Raw genomic sequence first — 19,564 nt, forward strand, 5'->3', positions numbered from 1 at the left:
CTTTCTGTCTCTGTGATAATTGGATTTTGAAAAAAAAATGGCTTGTTGTAGAAGCAAAGTTTGGAAATAAAGTTTCAGTGGAGAACCCTTCCCCCATGATAACTCTTTCAGGAGTGAATTTCCCTTCTGCGTGATAGATTTCTCTCACTTCTTGTTGTCTCACCCTTGTTTGTAACTTGGGGACTGCCTGTAATGGCAATGTGGATTTTTTTCATCATTTGACTTTTAACTCCCCCCCCCCTCTCTCTATATATATACACATACACACACAATTATAATGAACTGTTGAAATGGCCTTTAAAATAGCCATGTATCCTCCTTGCACTAGGATAAACATCATTTCATTTTGTCAATTATGGTGTAATTTTTGAATTAATCAGAATTTGTAAGTATTACAGGATATTAAATAAATATTAACATGATCCATGGCAATCAGAGTGTGTCTTTGTGAATGTATATGCACAAATGCAAAATCAAACCCAAATGCACAAAAATATTTCTAATGTCTTGCACTAAGGAAAAAACTTAATTTTTTCCTGAACAGAGATACTAAATGGATGCAACCAATGAAGAGTACTTCTGCTTGCCTGCAAAATGGTTATTATAACAGACAATTTTTAATCCCAGTGCAACCCTAAAATAAGTGATCAAAGCCCTGCTTGCACTATGCTGAATAAGTACTAACAATTCCTTTGTTAGTACTAAATCAAACCTTTATACTCCAGCCTTTGAGTCAGTTAATACCCAGGGTTGCTTTACAATAATTAAAATCCTTAACAAGCACATGAACCAACAATAAAACTAAGATCCAAAATCACTGTGGTAAGGGGAAAAAATCAACAGAAACAAAAACCAACAGACACAGCATTCTGACTAAATGAGGCAAAACACCACAGAACCAACTTCATAGACAAAACATCTCTTAGAGGTAACTGCATTCTTTTTTCCTCCAGTGGAAACTGAAGAGATAAAAAGGGCTTAAAATCTAATTAGTGGAACTATTCTTCAAGAATTTTCTAAGTCTGCCACATGAAACTATCTGGTGAGACCAACTACAAAAGGTGAAAGTGAATTAATTTGTTAAAGGTTATGCTCTAAGAACTGTGAGAAGCAAATTGTTTAATATACCTAAGAACTCAATAGCTATAACATTCTGGGACCACCTGGAACCTCTGGACTGATTCCAAACAGGAAATAAGACAAGAAGTAACCATAGAGATGAACCATAGAGATAGAACCATATAGAAAACCTTAGAGCTTGAAATACAGCTTGAAATATAGAAAACAGGGAAACAACTAAAAGGGCTGTAAACAACAGCGTACTAAAAATGAAAGTGGCCTAAGGAAGCACTACGACAAATGCTCTCTAGACCCTTTCAATGTTCAAATGACAAATGCTCTCAAGACAAATTGCCTACAGAAATTACTGCAATGTCAACAAGACCAAGATTCAAAAACCAGAAATAAGCTTCTGGGAGAGAATATGTTCTACAAGAAGAAAATCCAATGAGGGAAATCTTGACCCAATTAAAAACCATTACAGATTGAATGAAAAATGTGGAGGTAAGGATTGACACAGGCTGAAGATTATTTAGATAAAGGTCAACAAAAGATGAAGAAAGATATGCAACTGATGACAGACACATTGAGTGGTATTTTGAAGCCACAGGAATAGCAAAAACAGAAAATTAAGATAATTGAAGAGGCACAGAAGATGCAAATGGATTTCCAAAGAGATCCAACCCAGATTCAAAGATTAGAATATTCGCAAAGAGATTGAGAGGAATATCAAAAACCTGTACAGGAATTTGCTATGGCAATAACAGAGGATGTGGCTGGAAGCCTTGGTAGACCATAGACTCCAATTGAAAGGCCCTTTAGGGCTCAATTCCAATATGCAATAAGGAATAATCTTCCCAGAGATGTGATTGTGTTTTATGACAAAAATAGTTTTTAAAAAAATTATGAAAAAGACAGCAGAGACAGGGTAGGAAGCATTAGTTAGGGCTTTCAATTTTCCATTTCTCAACATTTCTATCTTCTTTGTTTCAAAATACTGTGCACCCACTTTTCTATCCTTCTGTTATAGATTAGAAAATAAATGTTCTGTTTTCCCTCTTTTCTTTTTTAACATCGTAGAAATCTTTTTTGTATTAGATAACAATGGAAGAAGACGGAGATGTTAAAAATGCTCCTGTTCTATATCCATTCTTGTACCCTTCCCCATTCCTCATGTATTTTCAAAAATATATATGAAAAAATTACTTTATGAAAAATAGAATAGTGGTCAGAGGCTTTGCAACCTGAGGCATGCCTGTATAATATTAAAAAATGACATCTGGAAACACAGTGGATCAGAAGTATCTTTTTTCTTACCTCTGTGTCCCTCAGCCTAGCCTCCAAGGCAGATCGGGGCCCTTTGGTATTGTCATTGATCTTTAGTCTCTCATGGATAGTCTTCATCCAGTCTAATGCCTGCTCCACACTGCTGTCAAATTCATCTTGGGGTTGCTGGGTCATTGCATTAGACGAAACTGGGTAAATAAAATGACAGTACAAAGAGAAATTCAAAATGAAGCGAATTCCCTGAGGCATATCTCTAGCTCTGAGCAGGTTTGGACATTCAGAGAATGAAGAGTATGCTGGGAAGCAAAAGGCACTGTATACTCCTTGTTTTGCTTTGTATTCTCTGAAATGGAACTTCGGCAGTTTTCCCTACCCACAGAGAAACACAGACCTTCTTACTGTGGGTCCAGCTTGTATATCTTCATGGTAAAAAGTGTAAAAATTCTATTATGCAGAGGCACAAGCAGCTTGCTCCAAGCACTGCATTGAAGTGTCATCAAATTGTTGGAAATGTGAAATAAAGATATACGCTCTCTATTCCAATGTAAATTCCACTGATTTCATGTAAGTTGGAACTCACTGTAGCCTTAGACCTGCTCTGCATATTATGTATAAGTCTACAAAGTTTCGTCAAAAAAATCAACCCAAACCTGGATCTCCTTATCCATGGGTCAATGAAAATACTGTGCCTTAATTTTGACTTTAAAAAGGAACCATATCTTTATGAGCAGAGTAGCAAAAGCAAAACAAAACAAAAACTTTAATCCATCCCAGGAGAATCTAAAAGCACAGAACCCTCTATTATTTTCTCCATGACATTGCTTCTGGCCCTTTTAAATGCTTGGGTGGCACTCCAAATTCCTGTAATAGATTCACAAGTTTGTATGTGAAATAGCCCTTACTTCGCATTGTTGCCACTCCTGTTCTAGGCTTTGTAGCAAAAATGGCTGCAGGCACCAAAAGCTTCAAAACCTGGCTCAAAGTGAAACTCCTCTAAAAACCAGATGGGGTTCATCTAAGAACAGGGTGTGTTTCTGCATGTGAAGCAAAAAATAAAGCACCTGTATGCTGAGAATCTAATAGGTCTGTGTAAAAAAAAAAATTCAATGAAAGTCAGCAAGGAATATGGAAGACCCTGGTTGCACAGTGCTTGCCATGATAACCCGGAATGCATGATTTTTGCCCAAATTGGTGCTTTCAGATATGTTGGTCTGAACCTCTCACTATTCTTTGTCCTTGCTGTTAGTCCAAACCGAGTTTTAGCACACTCGGTTTGGGCTGTTTAGTATGCAGAAATAGTTCCTAATTTTCTGGTACATTTTAAGCATTATCCACTTCTTCAAAAGCTGTTGGAAAGCAGCACTATTCAGTTTCCTGGATTGGTTTCCTGTCAAAGAGAGCTCACTAGCAGCAGTTTCATCACACATACACACACATTCTGATTAATGGGAGTGGAGGTTGCTTTCTCAGAGCTTGTCTTCAAACATAATTACTTACAAACATAATTACTTATAACTGGCACAATTCAAGGTGCTGCTTATCTATCCATCTATCTATTAATACAAAAATCAAACATATGTATGCATTCATGTTTGTTTGTCTGTTTGTACCATAAAGGCTCCTACACGGCTTGATGAATCTGAACCAAACTTGACACACATAACCTCCATTATCCAATTTAAAATATTGGATGAGTTTAAATTAAAACAACCACTCTTTTCAGGTCCAAAGTAGAGGAAAAGAAAAGGAACAAACTGGATTGGTTGTGGCTAGATAAAGGATTGGCTGTTCCTAGGTGAAGTGGACCTCTGTGAGATCACTGGGAAAGAAAGGGGATGAAATGCCTTGGTTGCTGCTAAGTGACATATGTATGAGGGGAAGGAAGAAAGGGAGGAAGGGAGGAAGGGAGGAAGGAAGGAAGGAAGGAAGGAAGGAGAAGAAGTGAAAGGAAGGTAGAAGAAAGGGAAGGTAGAAAAAAGAAAAAGGAAGGAAGAAAGGAAGAGAAAGGAAAGAAGAAGGTATGAGGGGAGGTAAGGAAGGGAAGAGAAAGGAAGGGACAAAAGAAAAGGGGAAAGAAAGAAAAATGAGGCAAGAGAAAGGAAGGAAGGGGGAAGAAAGAAATGGAACAAAGGGAAGGGAGGGGGAAAAGGAGGGCAAAAGGGGTAAAGAAAGAGAGAGGGAGAATCAAGGAAATAGTGGAAGTAAAGAAAGAGCATCAAAGACAACCTGCCCAAATAGAAAGGGTACTGCCATGGAGACATTGCAAGGTAGGCCTTCTCGGAGAAGGAGAAGGGAGAAAGCAGAAAGGCAGTGACCCCTTCGACACCGAGGCAATGCCAGGTATATATGCTATCAGGATACAGGGATCAGGTTCAGGCTATCAGGCAGACTGTAAGTAAAGGTAAAGGTTTTCCCCTGACATTAATTCTAGTCATGTCCGACTCTGGACGTTGGCGCTCATCTCCATTTCTAAGTCAAAGAGCTGGCATTGTCCTTTGCATGCATGCAAGGTCATGTGGCCAGCATGATTGCATGGAGTGCCGTTACCTTCCTGCAGGAGAGGTACCTATTGATTTACTCACATTTGCACATTTTTGAACTGCTAGGTTGGCAGAAGCTGGGCTAACAGCAGACTGTATTGTCCTATATTTCCCTATATGAGCCTGTCTTAGTCCTGACTATCTGAAAAGGTCCTAGCACCACCATAAGCACCACTCCCCCCCCCCCAACTTTATTTCCATTGTTAGGCAAAGACCTTTATCTTCTTTCAGCAGGTTTTTCTATTGGAACCTTTTAAAAGAATAGGCTGAAAGTTCTGTAGTGTTTTAAACTGACCTGTTTTAATTGCTTTTATAGAATCATAGAATCATAGAGTTGGAAGAGACCGCATGGGCCATCCAGTCCAACTCACTGCCAAGAAGCAGGAAATCGCATTCAAAGCACCCCTGACAGATGGCCATCCGGCCTTTTGTTACCTTTTAATAGTATTTTATCCTGTTAAGTGTAGTTTTACACTTAAAACTACACTTATAAAAGTTTGTTGTTAGTGTAATCCTATTTTAACAGTCATTTCCAGTACGTTTTTAGCTCTGTTTTTTTTTTAATAGCATATTGTGTTTGGCATTCACTGGTGGTCTCCCATCCACGTATCAAGCAGGGCTGAGCATATTTGGCTTCCAAAATCAGACAGAATCTGGTGCCTTTAAGATATTTAGGCTCTTTGGAATTTAATGCATAATGCTTAATGACATCCAGAGGAGCTGTCTCCTGCTTTCAGATTTGGGCCTGGGACAATTGTAAATAGGAATCCCTTCTCTGACACAATTTTTATTACACAAACAGAAGCTTAAAGGAATTATTTTTGCTTGTTTCCTTTCTCTGTAGCTCTACACCCAATCATTTTATTTTTCAAAAAATCCATTGGTTGTCAGCTCGGTTGTTTTCTATCACATTCTTCACCTCCCCCCCCTCCCTCCTCTTTATCTTTTCCTGGCTCAGCATGACCTATTTTTAGCTGCATGAAAATACCATTCAGACAAACCCACAATTTTAGGTACCGGTAAGTTCTATGTAGAGCTGCTTTTTCTCTTTGAAAAATGCAGCTGCAGTCAAAGCTATCTGCCTTCTCCCCTCACTATGCAATCACAAGGCAGAGTGGATTTTCAACGGTACTCTTGCCATCTATTATTGTTTCATGTTTAATGCACAGCATTGCTACTGTTTATAACAAGAATATCATTAGTATCTCAAACAGAACTGGCACCGCTTAAAAGCTAAAAAGAAACATATCCAGTCCACAGGCTAACATATTTCAATTAATTACTAACTTAATTAAAATGTTTAATCTGAGCAATCTGCCTTAGTGTTACTGAAACTGGCTAAGTGACAAGCCACTGAACCAACTCAATGAACGCTGGAAGCACAAAGCTGAAGGAAGGAAAAGCAAAGAGAAGACAAGGAGTGGCTGGTTGTTTTCCCCAGAGCATATGTAGCTGAGTGTCCTACAGGTGCATTTCTGAAATCAAAGAATTTGTAGACTATAAAAACCAAAAAAGTGTGGACACTTAATAAAAATCATGCTATTTTTTTTAACCTGCAAGAGCACCTCTCTAGCAATCTTAAGGTCTTCCAACTTCATAGTCAGCCCTCACCAGGAACTGCGGTGGTGCAATGGGTTAAACCCTTGTGTTAGCTAACAGCTGACCTGAAGGTTGCCGCTTTGAATCTGCAAGATGGGGTGAGCTCCCATCTGTCAACTCTAGCTTGCAGGGACATGAAAGAAGTCTCCTGGGCAGCGTCTCTGAAGACGGCTAATTTCCTCACACCAAAAGCGACTTGCAGTATGTTCTCAAGTTGCTTCTGACATGATAAAAAAAACCCCATAGATTCACACCGGAGGACCTACAAATGTGTGTTTTATTAAGATCTATAGCTTTCCATCAAAGTGAGGCATGTTTAGCCTGCAGAAGAGAAGGCTGAGAGGAGACATGATAGCTATGTACAAATATGTGAGGGGAAATCTTAGGGGAGAGGGAGCAAGCTTGTTTTCTGCTGCCCTGCAGACTAGGACGCGGAACAATGGCTTCAAACTACAGGAAAGGAGATTCCACCTGAACATCAGGAAGAACTTCCTCACTGTGAGAGCTGTTCGACAGTGGAACTCTCTGCCCCGGACTGTGGTGGAGGCTCCTTCTTTGAAGGCTTTTAAGCAGAGACCAGATGGCCATCTGTCGGGGGTGCTTTGAATGAGATTTTCCTGCTTCTTGCAGTGGGTTCGACTGGGTAGCCCGTGAGGTCTCTTCCAACTCTACGATTCTACGATTCTATGATTCCAGAATGCAAACTGATCCCAGAAATGTAGTCTAAGCAAGCCCGTTGAACCACAATCTTAGATTGGATTCCTCACATACTCCTGCCTTGGATTAATGTCCCTCCTGCACATTTTGGGAGGAAGCATTTAATGATACAGTATTGACATTGTTTCAGCTGGCCCATGTCAAAGTGTTCTCATGCTCTCATTGTCAATATCTGCAAAGCAATCCCGAGGATTTCCTGAAAGATCTGTATATTTGGGTAAGTTTTTGTCCAATTATATAACTGAACAGGTAGGCTTCCTAAGATCTCATCACTGGTTAGACACAACTGAATTGCCTAGCAGTTGTTGTATGTACCTCAAATGGGAGGAATGACTATTCAAAGGGTTTAAAACTGATTTAGCCAGTCTGATGTTATACTTACCAACTTAAACTGCTTTGAAATTTGGTTAGGTATTTTTCATTGTCACGGCTTCAACATCATCAAGGTGCCCTGTTAAAGGAATAAGAGTTTTGTGAGTTGGCAGTTATCTTTTTCTTATCTTTACATATCAAATCCTTCATTTTCAAACTATCCGTCCTGAAGTAGTAACTCACTCAAGGAGTTCACAACTACAGAAATGTAATCATTATTTTCCCAAATTAATGAATCATTTATTAATTATTGGCATGTTTCTATGTTCTCCTGTTTCTAATGTTGAAATAAACTCAAAGAAAGAGAGAAAGGACAGGGAGATCAGAATTAAAATACAGAAAAAGCTTGGCAGCATAGAAATATCTTACTCTGATTAAATTCCATCAGTGAAGTACACAATCTAACCCACCTTTTTGGAGATTAACCTGTAGACTGCCAATGTCAGAAAAGATCTATTTATAGAAACCATATTCCTAAAGATTGCTTGATTCGACAAAGAACCACAGATTCCAAGTTACAGTCAGCCTTTCATATCTATGGATTTTGCATGCATGAATTCAACCATGCAGAGCTTGAAAATATTCAACAAGCATCTAAAAAGGAAAACTTAATTTTTCAGTTTTATATAAGTCCCAATTTTACTTTGCCATTAAGAGCCCCCAGTCACGCAATAGGTTAAACCCTTGTGCCAGCAGGACTGCTGACCTGAATGTTGGACTGCTGACCTGAAGGTTGCTGGCTTGAATCTGGGGAGAGTGCGGATGAGCTCCCTTTGTCAGCTCCAGCTCCCCATGTGGGGACATAAGAGAAGGCTCTCAAAAGGATGGTAAAACATCAAAACATCCGGGCATCCTCTGGCGCAATTTCTTTGAAGATGGCCAATTATCTCACAGCAGAAACAACTTACAGTATTTCAAGTTGCTCCTAACACGAAAAAAAAAACCTATGCCATTGTATCTAATGGGACTTGAGCGGCACAAATTTGGTATCCACAAGGGGTCCTGGAAACAAACACTAATGGATACCAAGAACCAACTATATTTTGCTTAAGAGCTATTGGAAATTGACTGGCTGAACAAAGTGAGGTGTTTCTTTGTCTAATCAGCATTGTGCTCATGTGTATTGGCTTGTTTGTAAATATAACAGAATTCTGATAAATATCAAAAATATCAGAATGAAATTTGCTACATACATTGAGGGTACAATTCCACACTTCAGGCTCAATTTCCTGCTTGTCCCTATGGAAATCAAAAACAACACACAAAAATATTAGCTTCTTTAAACGCAGAAATATCAGCCTTAAAATTAATTTTCAGTTTTGGAGCAATCTTTCATCATTTAAGCATGAGTTCCAAGTTTGGCTATGTCCCCTGCTATAACAAATTTTGCAGAGGAAGAACAAGAAAGAATCTTAAAAACAGTGGAATACAATATCTATTGAAATATTCAAATGACTCTTTACATTTCATATTCATTTTTAAGGCAGAAGGGAAAATGTGACAAGAAGTACAGTATAGCATCTCCCTTTAAGACTGCAGTTGAATTCAGAAAACTCAACAAATCATTAGGGAAACTTCCCTTTGACTTATATCATAATGGCTGAGCCAACAAACTCTATCCTTCTATAAGCTAACAAACCACAATCAGAAAACACAGTTTGAAGTGAATATGCAAACCAAGGTTTCATGTGATGCCTGAAATGACAAGTTACTGCTGCCAGGGAAGATTATTTTTCCCAGTTTTTCTTCTTCTTTGAAGCCTGAAGATCTGTTTTGAAGAATGTAGACAACATTGACAACAGTGTTTGATGTTGGATAATATGGAGGGCTAGAAGAAATATTGCCCATTTTCCATCAAGAATGTCTCTGTTGACCAGTAGCCCCTTTTGTAAATGGAAAGACTCCTTCCATTTGTGAAAGGGTAGCTCAGAGTTTTATTCATTTTTTAACTGCCAATATATCTATTATGGACAAGATGGAAAACAAAAAAAGACGAGTAGCTGTAAAACATGGTTAGCTGAGCAAGTGAAAGATAAAAGCAAAATAGTACCTCTTAGCCACAATTTGTCTGTTATGGTTAGATATGCTTTGTTAATTTTCATATTTAAGTACATGTTGATGGCTTTCCTATTTTTCTAAGCCTTCCCCATTTAGTTCAGGCTACAGCACATTTAATAAATAATTTAGATGCTCTGTATCGACGTTATGCATTATTTTCCATTCTGTATTCCATTTCTGTGGTGGACTACTTTAAAATCTTGAGAAAGAAGCATTTTACAAATATGCATAAATAAATGTTTGGTAGCTCACTCTATTATCTGATACTTTTTTTAAAAAAAATCTGACATCTGAGAACATTCACCACACCTTTCCTTAGATATACAACAAAACCAAACATTTATACTGTACAGGCTCCTAAACAGCTTCAACATGTTTCAGATTATCCCATTTCACACACTTGACTGCCATCCAAAAACTCAATTCTTATGCAAATATAAAAACATGAGGATAGAAAAACACTGTTGGAAACTGAAATTGCATCCCATCTGAGAGAGGGATTTCCACATTACCAGAATGTTACAAGTTTTCAATGTGGAAATTGTTTTGGTTCCAGATTTACTTGCAGCTGGGAAATGTAATCAAAATATGCCGGTGTTCATTAAATCTTATATACAGTGGATTACATGGAAGCAACTGTAATCTAAGGGATTGTCCAGATCAGACAGTCAGAGGTCATTCTTATCATTCCTAAACATTATGCTGGATAAAAACACTTAAAATCAGAGCCAAAATATGTATGTTTCCTGAAAGTGCTGGTTGAAGGAAACATGAATGCCTCTTCTTTCCCATTAGAAATAAAATTAGGAGAAATACAAATATAGTTTTCACAGAACTGGCAATTTACTCTTGAATCATTTGTGTAACATGTTGCGTGTGAAACTGAGTAATAAAACAAATATACATAACAGCATCCACTTACCGACAGGACTCACCAGATATTTGACTTGTGGCAACACTATAATAAGAGACTTTGAAGATACCCTGCCTTAACAGGTCTTGCAAATTCAAATCTGTTGCTTCTCTGGTTGAATCTACCCAACTGAAATGTGGTCTTCCTCTTTTCTTACTACCTTACACTTTTCTAGTGAGTCTCAGATATGGCCAAAGTATGACAGCCCCAGCTTCTGCCAACTTAGCAGTTCGAAAACATGCCAATGTGAGTAGATCAATAGGTGCTACTTTGGCGGGAAGGTAACAGCGCTCCATGCAGTCATGCCGGCCACATGACCTTGGAGGTGTCTACGGACAACGCCAGCTCATTGGCTTAGAAATGGAGATGAGCACCAACCCTCAGAGTCAGATATAATTAGATTTAATGTCAGGGGAAAACATTTACCTTTACCTATGACAGCCTAAGTTTAGCCGTCTAGGCTGCTAGGAAGAACTCAGTTCTGATTTGTTCTATGACATATTTATTTTTCTTTTTGGCAGTCCATGGTATCCATATATCTCTTCTCTAGCACCACATCTCAAATGAGTTGATTTTCTTTCTATCAGCTTTCTTATCTGACCAGCTTTTACAGCCACATATAGAAATGGGGGAATACGAGGGCATGGACCATCTTAACTTTAGTATTCAGTGATATATCTTTACACATCAAGATTTTGTCTAGTTCCATCACGCCCCAGTCCTAATACATTGACAAACTGATGTTTGTAAAAGAAAAGAAAACAGGTTGTTTCAGTGGGGAAATGAATCCAATCTGGGTTTTAGAACAAATATTTTAAAGGAGCTATCCAAGGTACTGAAGCCTAAATAGGTTTAGTAATTTGAATAACTCCTTTAAAGTTTAGACTAAAGCTTGGAATGAGTTTATTAAACCACTTAACAGTTGCTTTTTACTCACAAAATGGGCAATAAAGGCAATTCATCAAAAGATGTATTGCATACCTACAACTGCAGACAGAGAGGGCAGAGGAAAGGTGGCTGTTCATTTCCAACACTGTTCTTGGTGCACTTATTTATGTATTACAAGAATGTTTATCTCACTCTTAATTCACAAAAAATTCACGCAGTGGCTTACACAAATCAGCATTCAGACAGTCCTCATCCTCAGAATTATAAAGGAGAAAAGGAGACAGAATGTATGGAGTTGTGAGGAAAGAAAAAAAAATAGTGTGGTGTAACTGTAAGATACTAGATTAAGGCAAGACAGGTCTAGGTTCGATCCATGCTCAGCCAAGAAGGTTATCGGATTAGCCATCATCTCTCTGCATCTTGAAAAAATATTTAAACCATCATTAAGTAAGTATGCAATCCCATTCCTATTATGCTTTTCCTATCATGTGTATGCGTGGTGTGTGTTTGTTTTGTATGTGCCTACAAGCAGCATGCCAGTTCTTGACCCCATAAATTTCATAGGGTTTTCTTTGGCAAGGAATACTCAGTGATGGTTTTTCCCATTCCTTACTTTGAAATATAGCCTACAGCATCTGGCATTCAATTCCTAAAACCTGCCAGCTAACACATTTTTTACTTTACTCTGTGATCCCCATACCTAGAGAACCAATATACACAGATTCATTTATTCACTTAAGAGTCTCCTGTACAAACTATACCCTAGTCTCATCACTACATTTGTTCCATTGAAAATAATAGAGTATAATACTATCTGCAGTTTCACATATCCATGTGAAATCTATGAACATATCCCCCAAGATTTTTGGGCTTGTACCATACTGTGCATTGTGGAAACTATTCTAAACTATATTTGTTGCTAACAGTTTTAAGATCAGATAAGCATGCAATTCAAGTATACATAGAATGGGTTTAGACATATTTATCTTCACAACAACACTTCAGGATGGAGTCAGCCCAAAAAGAGAGAGAAAAGAAGAATAACTGGCCTGGAAACATGCAGTCAGTCTCATGGCTCAAGGGGAATGAGAGTCTGGATATGCTAAGTCACCATCTACTACTCTAGCCACTTCTCCATTCTACCTCTCTGCCTAAATGTCCATGCTCCCATTTATCTTTTGCATACAACTCTCTTCAGGATCATGTGGGAAAACTCTATAGCTGATTTTAGCAATTTCTATGTCCTCAGATTTCATTTGGCTGTTCATTCAAAGTTAAACACAATCGTTATTTAGTACTTACATATTCATTTTGCAAACATTTAGAACATATCACCTTGAAAAAAAACAGTAACTTAAGATATGTAAAGCTTAATTATTTCTGAAGCACAGAATTGAGCAGGAGCCTTATTGGATGGAGATGTATGATTAAAAAGGAAACTGGCAAGCATGAGAGAGAGCAGCAGCAAATGTATAGTGATAACTATTTTAATACATTCCTGGTTTTGTCACAAGGGCACTTATCTGATCAAAATCTACTTCAGGCATTAACATTTTGGAAGGATCTCAAAGCTATGTGCAACAAGATAATTAAAGTTTTGTGCCCACACAATCCAGCCATTCAACCCCTTTTTATAAGTATATCCACCCAAGTATTACAAAAGAACACTAATTAAAAAACAACCAAACACCAGTTCTGCCAAGGCTTGCCTGATCAGAGGAGATCACACACACTTTAGGATCAAGCAAAAGCTTCGTGTCCATTCAGCTTCTTCAGAAACAAAACTAAGTTACGAACTTCAGACTGTGCAGATGACTTTGGAACTATAACATGCATTTGGGAAAAATTCAAGAGAATGGGTGGTTTTTTGTCTGACTCATTTTTGCCTGGACTTTTGCATTTTTCCACAAATTAGTCACCCATCCTCTCACTATGCATTTATATATGCCAGGCTTTGTGGGTCAGTCACAGTAAACATCTGGTTTCAATCTCAAAGGCTGGGTCTTTCTCAATCTGTTGGTACATTCAGTTCTGTAAGGAGGCGGGAATCCCAGAGATTCTGTGTTGTTTCCCAGTGCAATCCACATACTTGGGCTGCTGGTAGAATTCATGCCAAAGGAAGTAGCACTCCTGTTCAGCATTCTTGCATGGGCTGGTTAACCAGCAAATAATACATACACATTTTTCTCCTGCAGTGATTTTTTCTTCAGGCTACAACTTTATAGCATTATATTAACTTAAAACTTCAACTGAACATTTAGAAATATAGTCCGCCCTCCTAGTTAGTTAGTTAGGGGCACAGAACATTCATGAAAGCAAAAAACCCACAAATGAAGATATTACTAATTTTACCTAAGAGAACATTAAAAATTTGCCTATAGATTCCTAAACAGAACATTTTAATCAAATCCACGAATAGTCAAATTTACCAAAGACAGAACTGCAAATCTGGAGAGATGCCTGTATGGCTTATGCATCCAAACAAAAGGAACATGCAAAGAATGTGAACATAGGAAAACTAAGACATCTAAGGGCTCTGCCACACAACCATATAACCCAGATTATCAAGGCAGAAAATCCCACAATATCTGCTCTTAACTGGGTTATCTGAGTCCACACTGCCATATATTCCAGTTCGAAGCAGAAAATGTGGGATTTTATTCAGCTGTGTAGAAGGAGCCTAAGTTTAAACCATTTTCATTGTCTCATCTGCTTTGCTCCAAGTTTAGGAAAGGAAGGGAAATTCCAATGGATGTTATAATTCTCATGGGGGCAATGCCATAATCCCCTCCTCCACATATCTAATTATAGTGTTGTAATAGTTTATTAGCTGGGGTCCTTATACAACTATGGAACCCAGTGGAGACCCATGGGCAAGCCAGCCTCATAGAAAGGCAATTGATATCCTCTTCTGAATAAAGCTTGCCATGAAAATCCCATTGCTGGGGAAATTAATAAAATGTTAGCTTTTAAAAAGGAACTTTTTGATGCTATGGTGAAAAGGAAAATAAGCGGAAGCCACTGAAGACATGTGTCACATCTTCTGAATAATCAACTTGGGCTTTCAAGCAAACATCTACATCTGTTAAAGTTACAAATCCAGCCCTGCTGAGAAAGCACTACAGTCAAGCATCTCTGATCCAATACAACATTCAAGATTAGATCTACCTTTTCTAGCTGGACCACCAGCTTGAGCTGGTTCAAGGCATCCTCAGAAATAGATGCAATCCGGTCATCCAAAACAAAAGGATATAAATAGGAATAAAAAAAAAACCTCATGACCCTCCAGATGTTGTCAGAGTATAACTCCCATGATCCTTCACATTCATTATGCTGGCCAGGGCTGGTAACAATTCCCTGGTCTAAAACAATAAGTTGCCAACCTAATTCTATAAGGGAAGAGTAACTCTGTTTAATGTTTCTCCATTGCTGATATGGAGATATTTCTTTCTTTCATCCTGAGACTTCCAAACAATAACGAACACAAATCAAATTAAAAATAAACAATAGACTCTCAGTTAACCGGCACTCATTGGGATTGGTAGATGCAAGATAAATGTAATTTCTGGTTGCTTGAGCGATGTTATTAAAATTACTCCTAACTAATAATATACCCATACTATACCATACCAAAAACTTTGCATTGACTTGATATTAATATTGAAACACAGTAATTAAAAACAAATAAAGACAAATAAAGACAAACTTAACTTAATGTTTGAGTGTATTATAAAACTGATTTTATTTTAATCTTTATATAAAGGGGTTTTTTTTACTAGTTGCTTGAAAATTCCAGATGCCTGAGTAATGGTTAAGTTATGATTACTTGAGAGTCTACTGTAATGGTTTTCTAAATCTTCAGGAATTGTTGTCTGGGTAAGGGAAATGCAAACACGTAAGATTTAGAAGCGTCCACACTGCAGAATTATGAAAGTTTGACACCACTTTGACTGCCATGACTCCTTCCTTTGGAAATATGAGGTTTGTAGTTTGTTATAGCACCAGGCTCTCTGATAGAGAAGGGTAAATACTGGACAAAACTAGTCTCCCTTTAAAGGCATCCAAGTTGGTGGCCATCTTCACATCTTATTCAGTCATGTGCAGCTATGACTGCAACACCAAATGACTCCTTCTCTAGGGATTAACATTAAAACACTTGGAAACCTATTATTTAACTCCCTGTGTTTCTAACACTGTCAACTAGTTCTTGTTCCACCAGCATCTGTCACTAGTAATAATTTCAGACAGTAATCCTCTGTACAAATCAACAAGTTTGTTAGATGGTGACCTGAACACAACAGAGAGTTTCTTGGGGATTATTGCTATTTAAATCTGATCTACCTTTTCTACAGAAGTATCCTGTTGTGCACTGACCTTTTGTTTCAGAAAAATTGCAGCCTTCAAGTCAGGCAGCGGCTTGTTCATTCCCCCTGCGACCAGGAGAGTCCTGTCAGATTAGCAAGAGGGAAATACAACAAAACTTCCTCTAATGTATGAAACTGACAGCTCATAGTTTCTATCTTAGTTTATCTTCCTGCGGTAAAACTGTAAAGGTCTGGACTAGCATGGCATGCCCTTCAACATTTTGCAGAGGAAAACTGGGCCATTTGTGGCCAAGCAAGATCAGAGAGTGGTCAACATGGCAAAGTTTGTTAAAAAGGAAGAACTTACAAGTCTGGAGAGGCTGCAGCAGTTTGCTTTGGCCTGAGCCAACATGGATGGGAAAGATTCTGCCCTGATCCCATTTTAATGTGTCAACTTAAAGCAAACTACTTTTACCCTTTAAACTCAGTTTGCAACAACTGAAGTAATCTGAGTCCAAAGGTGAAAAGTGGGAGGAGAAGAGAGAAAATGGAACACTATAAGACCAGTGAAAAAGTCAGATAGCAGAAGATTAATTGGGACTGTCCTTGACAAATCAAGACAGTCAAAGACTATGGCACTAGTTTCAGATGGATTTGGGGAGAAGATTTAGATTCAAGCAAGGAAGAAACCTTAGAGTACACATAAAATAACTAATATAGTATACTACTTTCTTATGTTTTCAACAGACTTCAGAGTCCAATGAGGTAGCAGTGTTACACCACAATCCGTTCACTAATCCAACTGAAGTAGATTCACTGATTCAAGGTAATGTTGATAACTTTACATTTGAGTATACTTAATCAGTTGAATAGGTTTCTCTCCTCTAACGACTTTCCTTTATCTTATAACTTACTAGCTTGGGGATCCGGCAGTGCCCGGGTTATTAGAAGAAGGCATTGTTTGTTTTGGGATGCTAGGTAATATCACTTAAGTTTGGTCCAGATCCATCATTGGCTGGGTTCAATGCTCCCTGGATAAGGGAGAACTACAACTCCCAGATTCCTAGGGCAATCACCCCCAAACCCTGCTAGTATTTACAGTTGGTTATGTTGGATGTGTTTGCCCAGATCTGTAGTTGGCTGGGTTCAGGGCTCTCTGGATAAGCGTGAATGACAACTCCTAGATCCGAGGTCAATCACCCCCAGAGCAGGCCTGTATGCACAGTTGGCCATGTGGATTTGTGTGCCTAGTTTGGTCCCAGTCCATTGTCGGTGGGGGTCACAGTTTCTCAGGATGTAGGTGAACTATAACTCCCAAAACCAAGGTCAGTTCCCACGAATCCTTGCAGTATGTTCAGTAGGTCATGGGGCTTCTCTGTGCCAAGTTTGATCCCATTCCATTGTTGGTGGGGGTCATAGTATTAGTGAAGGTACTGCAAGTCCCATCATCTGGTGCAAGTTTGGTCCAGATTCAACGTTGGTTGGGTTAACAGTGCTCCCTGGAAGTAGGTAAAGTACAAATCCTGTAAATCAGTGTGGTCCAACCCGCAGCCCACAGGCCGCATGTGGCCCACCAATTCATTTTTGTTGGTCCTTGCACTACTCACTGGAAAAATATTTTAATTTAACATTTGGAATAGGTTTTCTCTGCTTTGGACTAGCAACTGGATTCATCTTGGAAAAACGAAGGCTGTGTTAGATTTTGGACAAATAAGCCCCTGTGTCATTTAAGTCATGAGGCCGCTTAATTGGGCCCTGAAGGAGGTAGGCACAATAGGTCTACACTGCCTGTTTTGTGGTACACTCCCATAGACTTTCAACTCCATAATTATGTCTGTGATCACTCGGAAACAGAATGCCTTCCAGTTAAGAATTGCACCATATAAGTGAAATACATTGTAAAAAATTTAGCAGGAAGATGGGCCCCTCTGTCCAATGGGGTCTGTGCTTAAGCACACCTACTAAGCACAATAACAAATCTGGCACTGCTGAGAGGGGATATAACAGCTATGTTTCAATATTCAAAAGAATGTGGCATTAAGGAGGGACAAGCTTGTTTTCTGCTGCTCTGGAGACTTGGACAAGGAGCAATGGATTCAATTGCAGGAAAAGAGATCCAACCTAAACATTAGAAAGAACTTCCTGGTGGTAAGAGCTATTCAGAAGTGGAATATAATGCCTCGGAGTGTGGTGGAGACTCCTTCTCTGGAGGTTTTAAAGAAGATGGGTGGCCATCTGTCAGAGGTGCTTTGATTCTGTGTTCCTGCATGACAGGGGGTTGGACTGGATGGCTCTTGTGGTCTCTTCCAACTCTATGATTCTAGGTCACAGTCTATATTTACATCATTATCCAAAAGAGGACTGAGATTATTTCTGCAATGAGATGAGGACTCAGTAAAATTTGCCTATAAATTCTTTGGGTCTTCTTGGATTGATTGAAAAATCATCAATTTCCAGGGAAGAAAACTACCCTAAAGTGAAGGAATTATTTTTTTATTTTGGTCCGCTAGTGAATAATTAGGTCTTAACTGATGCCGCCCTGAACTGTCTTGAATGGATAATAGCAACCTGAAACTTTTCACATGAGGCTCTTTGAGACAAGAAATGGGATCCACTATTAAGCAAAATGAGCGTGTAAAAGTAGCTCTGCTCTGTCTGAATGGAATTACATAATAGCATTCACTTAGAGACTGCTAAGTAATACTAAAGGGTACATTTAGTACCCTTATCCTTAACGTTGTGTATTATTTTAGCTATGTATTAGCCTCTGAAGCAGGTGAACAAGCTGTACATTGCTGCCCATGGGATGAAAATAGTATTGAGTATTGAGTCAGACCATTGGTCAATCAACTGGTGCAGTTGACACTAAATAGCAGCAATACCAAAGGTTTCAGACAAAAAGGAATTTTCTTCAGTCCTGCCTGAAGAAATGCGCTCCAAGCTTCAGCTTTTCTTCTTGTGCCTGCTGATGGAAACCTTCTGAAATCTTTGACATGTGTTCTTGAGCAAAGCATAACTCCCCTGACTTGTGCTAATTTTGTCCTCCAGCTGATGGTAAAATGTCACTGGATGAACAGAAGTTTGGTTGTGCTTTTGGGGTTTGACTCCTTAAAACAGCCCTTCCCAAATTGTTTCGCAGTGCAATCCTGTTAATGTTTATTTGGGAATTTTACTCCCATGGAGTATAGTGGGCTTTTCTCCATAGTATTTGTGCTATGACTGCTGGCGCTTGCAGCCCAGCAATACCACAAGGAGTGTACAGTTCTTAATGGGAAGACTAAGATTATTAGTTCCATATTTAGAGCTAAAATCTGAAAGTCCATGGTTTACAAGAAGAAAGATGAGCTGCCTTTAATCTTGCCTGGCCTATTTTTGTTTAAACAGAAGCTTCATGACTTACCAATATGTTTTATAGTAAGAAAAAGGACATACACAAGGCCTCATACCGTTAGGGACAGCAAATTTGTATTAAGGAATCCTGAAAATACACTCTTCCATGTGATCTAAGTGTCGTGGGGACAGTCCTGATGAATCCTCTGTCAAACCACTTTTTCAACTACTTTCAAGATGTCTCAGATTCACTCTCTGCCTTGCACTTCCCTCCTTTGTGCTCAGCCCACAAAAGTAGTTTTTCCACTAATCTAAAATAGCAGCTGGAAGAGGCAAGGAGGTGCTAATCTGGTCTTCTCTGCACACTCAAAAAACTGCTGCAGCATCTTCCAGCTTGTGTATTCTTTCTGAAATACAATTCTTGCTTTGTTCACCATATTCTGATCCTGCTTGGACACGTATGTCCATATATTCAACTCTAAAGAGTGGGAGGGTAT

General features: G+C 38.7%; 1 protein-coding gene across 6 annotated transcripts in view; it reads right to left on the reverse strand.

Moving 5' to 3' along the window:
- Positions 1 to 19,564, reverse strand: part of syne3 (spectrin repeat containing nuclear envelope family member 3) — a 103,560-nt gene that overhangs the window by 63,274 nt on the left and 20,722 nt on the right. For 3 of the 6 annotated variants that reach the window (XM_062968445.1, XM_062968440.1, XM_062968442.1), the window contains exons 2-4: positions 8,768 to 8,813; positions 7,585 to 7,653; positions 2,377 to 2,534 (exon numbers count right to left, since the gene is read on the reverse strand). In XM_062968445.1, the coding sequence (XP_062824515.1) occupies positions 2,377 to 2,520 (144 nt within the window). In that variant the 5' untranslated portion in view covers positions 2,521 to 2,534; positions 7,585 to 7,653; positions 8,768 to 8,813. Of the gene's footprint in view, positions 1 to 2,376; positions 2,535 to 7,584; positions 7,654 to 8,767; positions 8,814 to 15,807; positions 15,875 to 19,564 lie in introns of those variants that run through there. The other 3 variants (XM_062968441.1, XM_062968444.1, XM_062968443.1) reach the window with 3 other exon arrangements.

Source organism: Anolis carolinensis, chromosome 1, assembly GCF_035594765.1.
Source record: "Anolis carolinensis isolate JA03-04 chromosome 1, rAnoCar3.1.pri, whole genome shotgun sequence".
Taxonomy (NCBI): domain Eukaryota; kingdom Metazoa; phylum Chordata; class Lepidosauria; order Squamata; family Dactyloidae; genus Anolis; species Anolis carolinensis.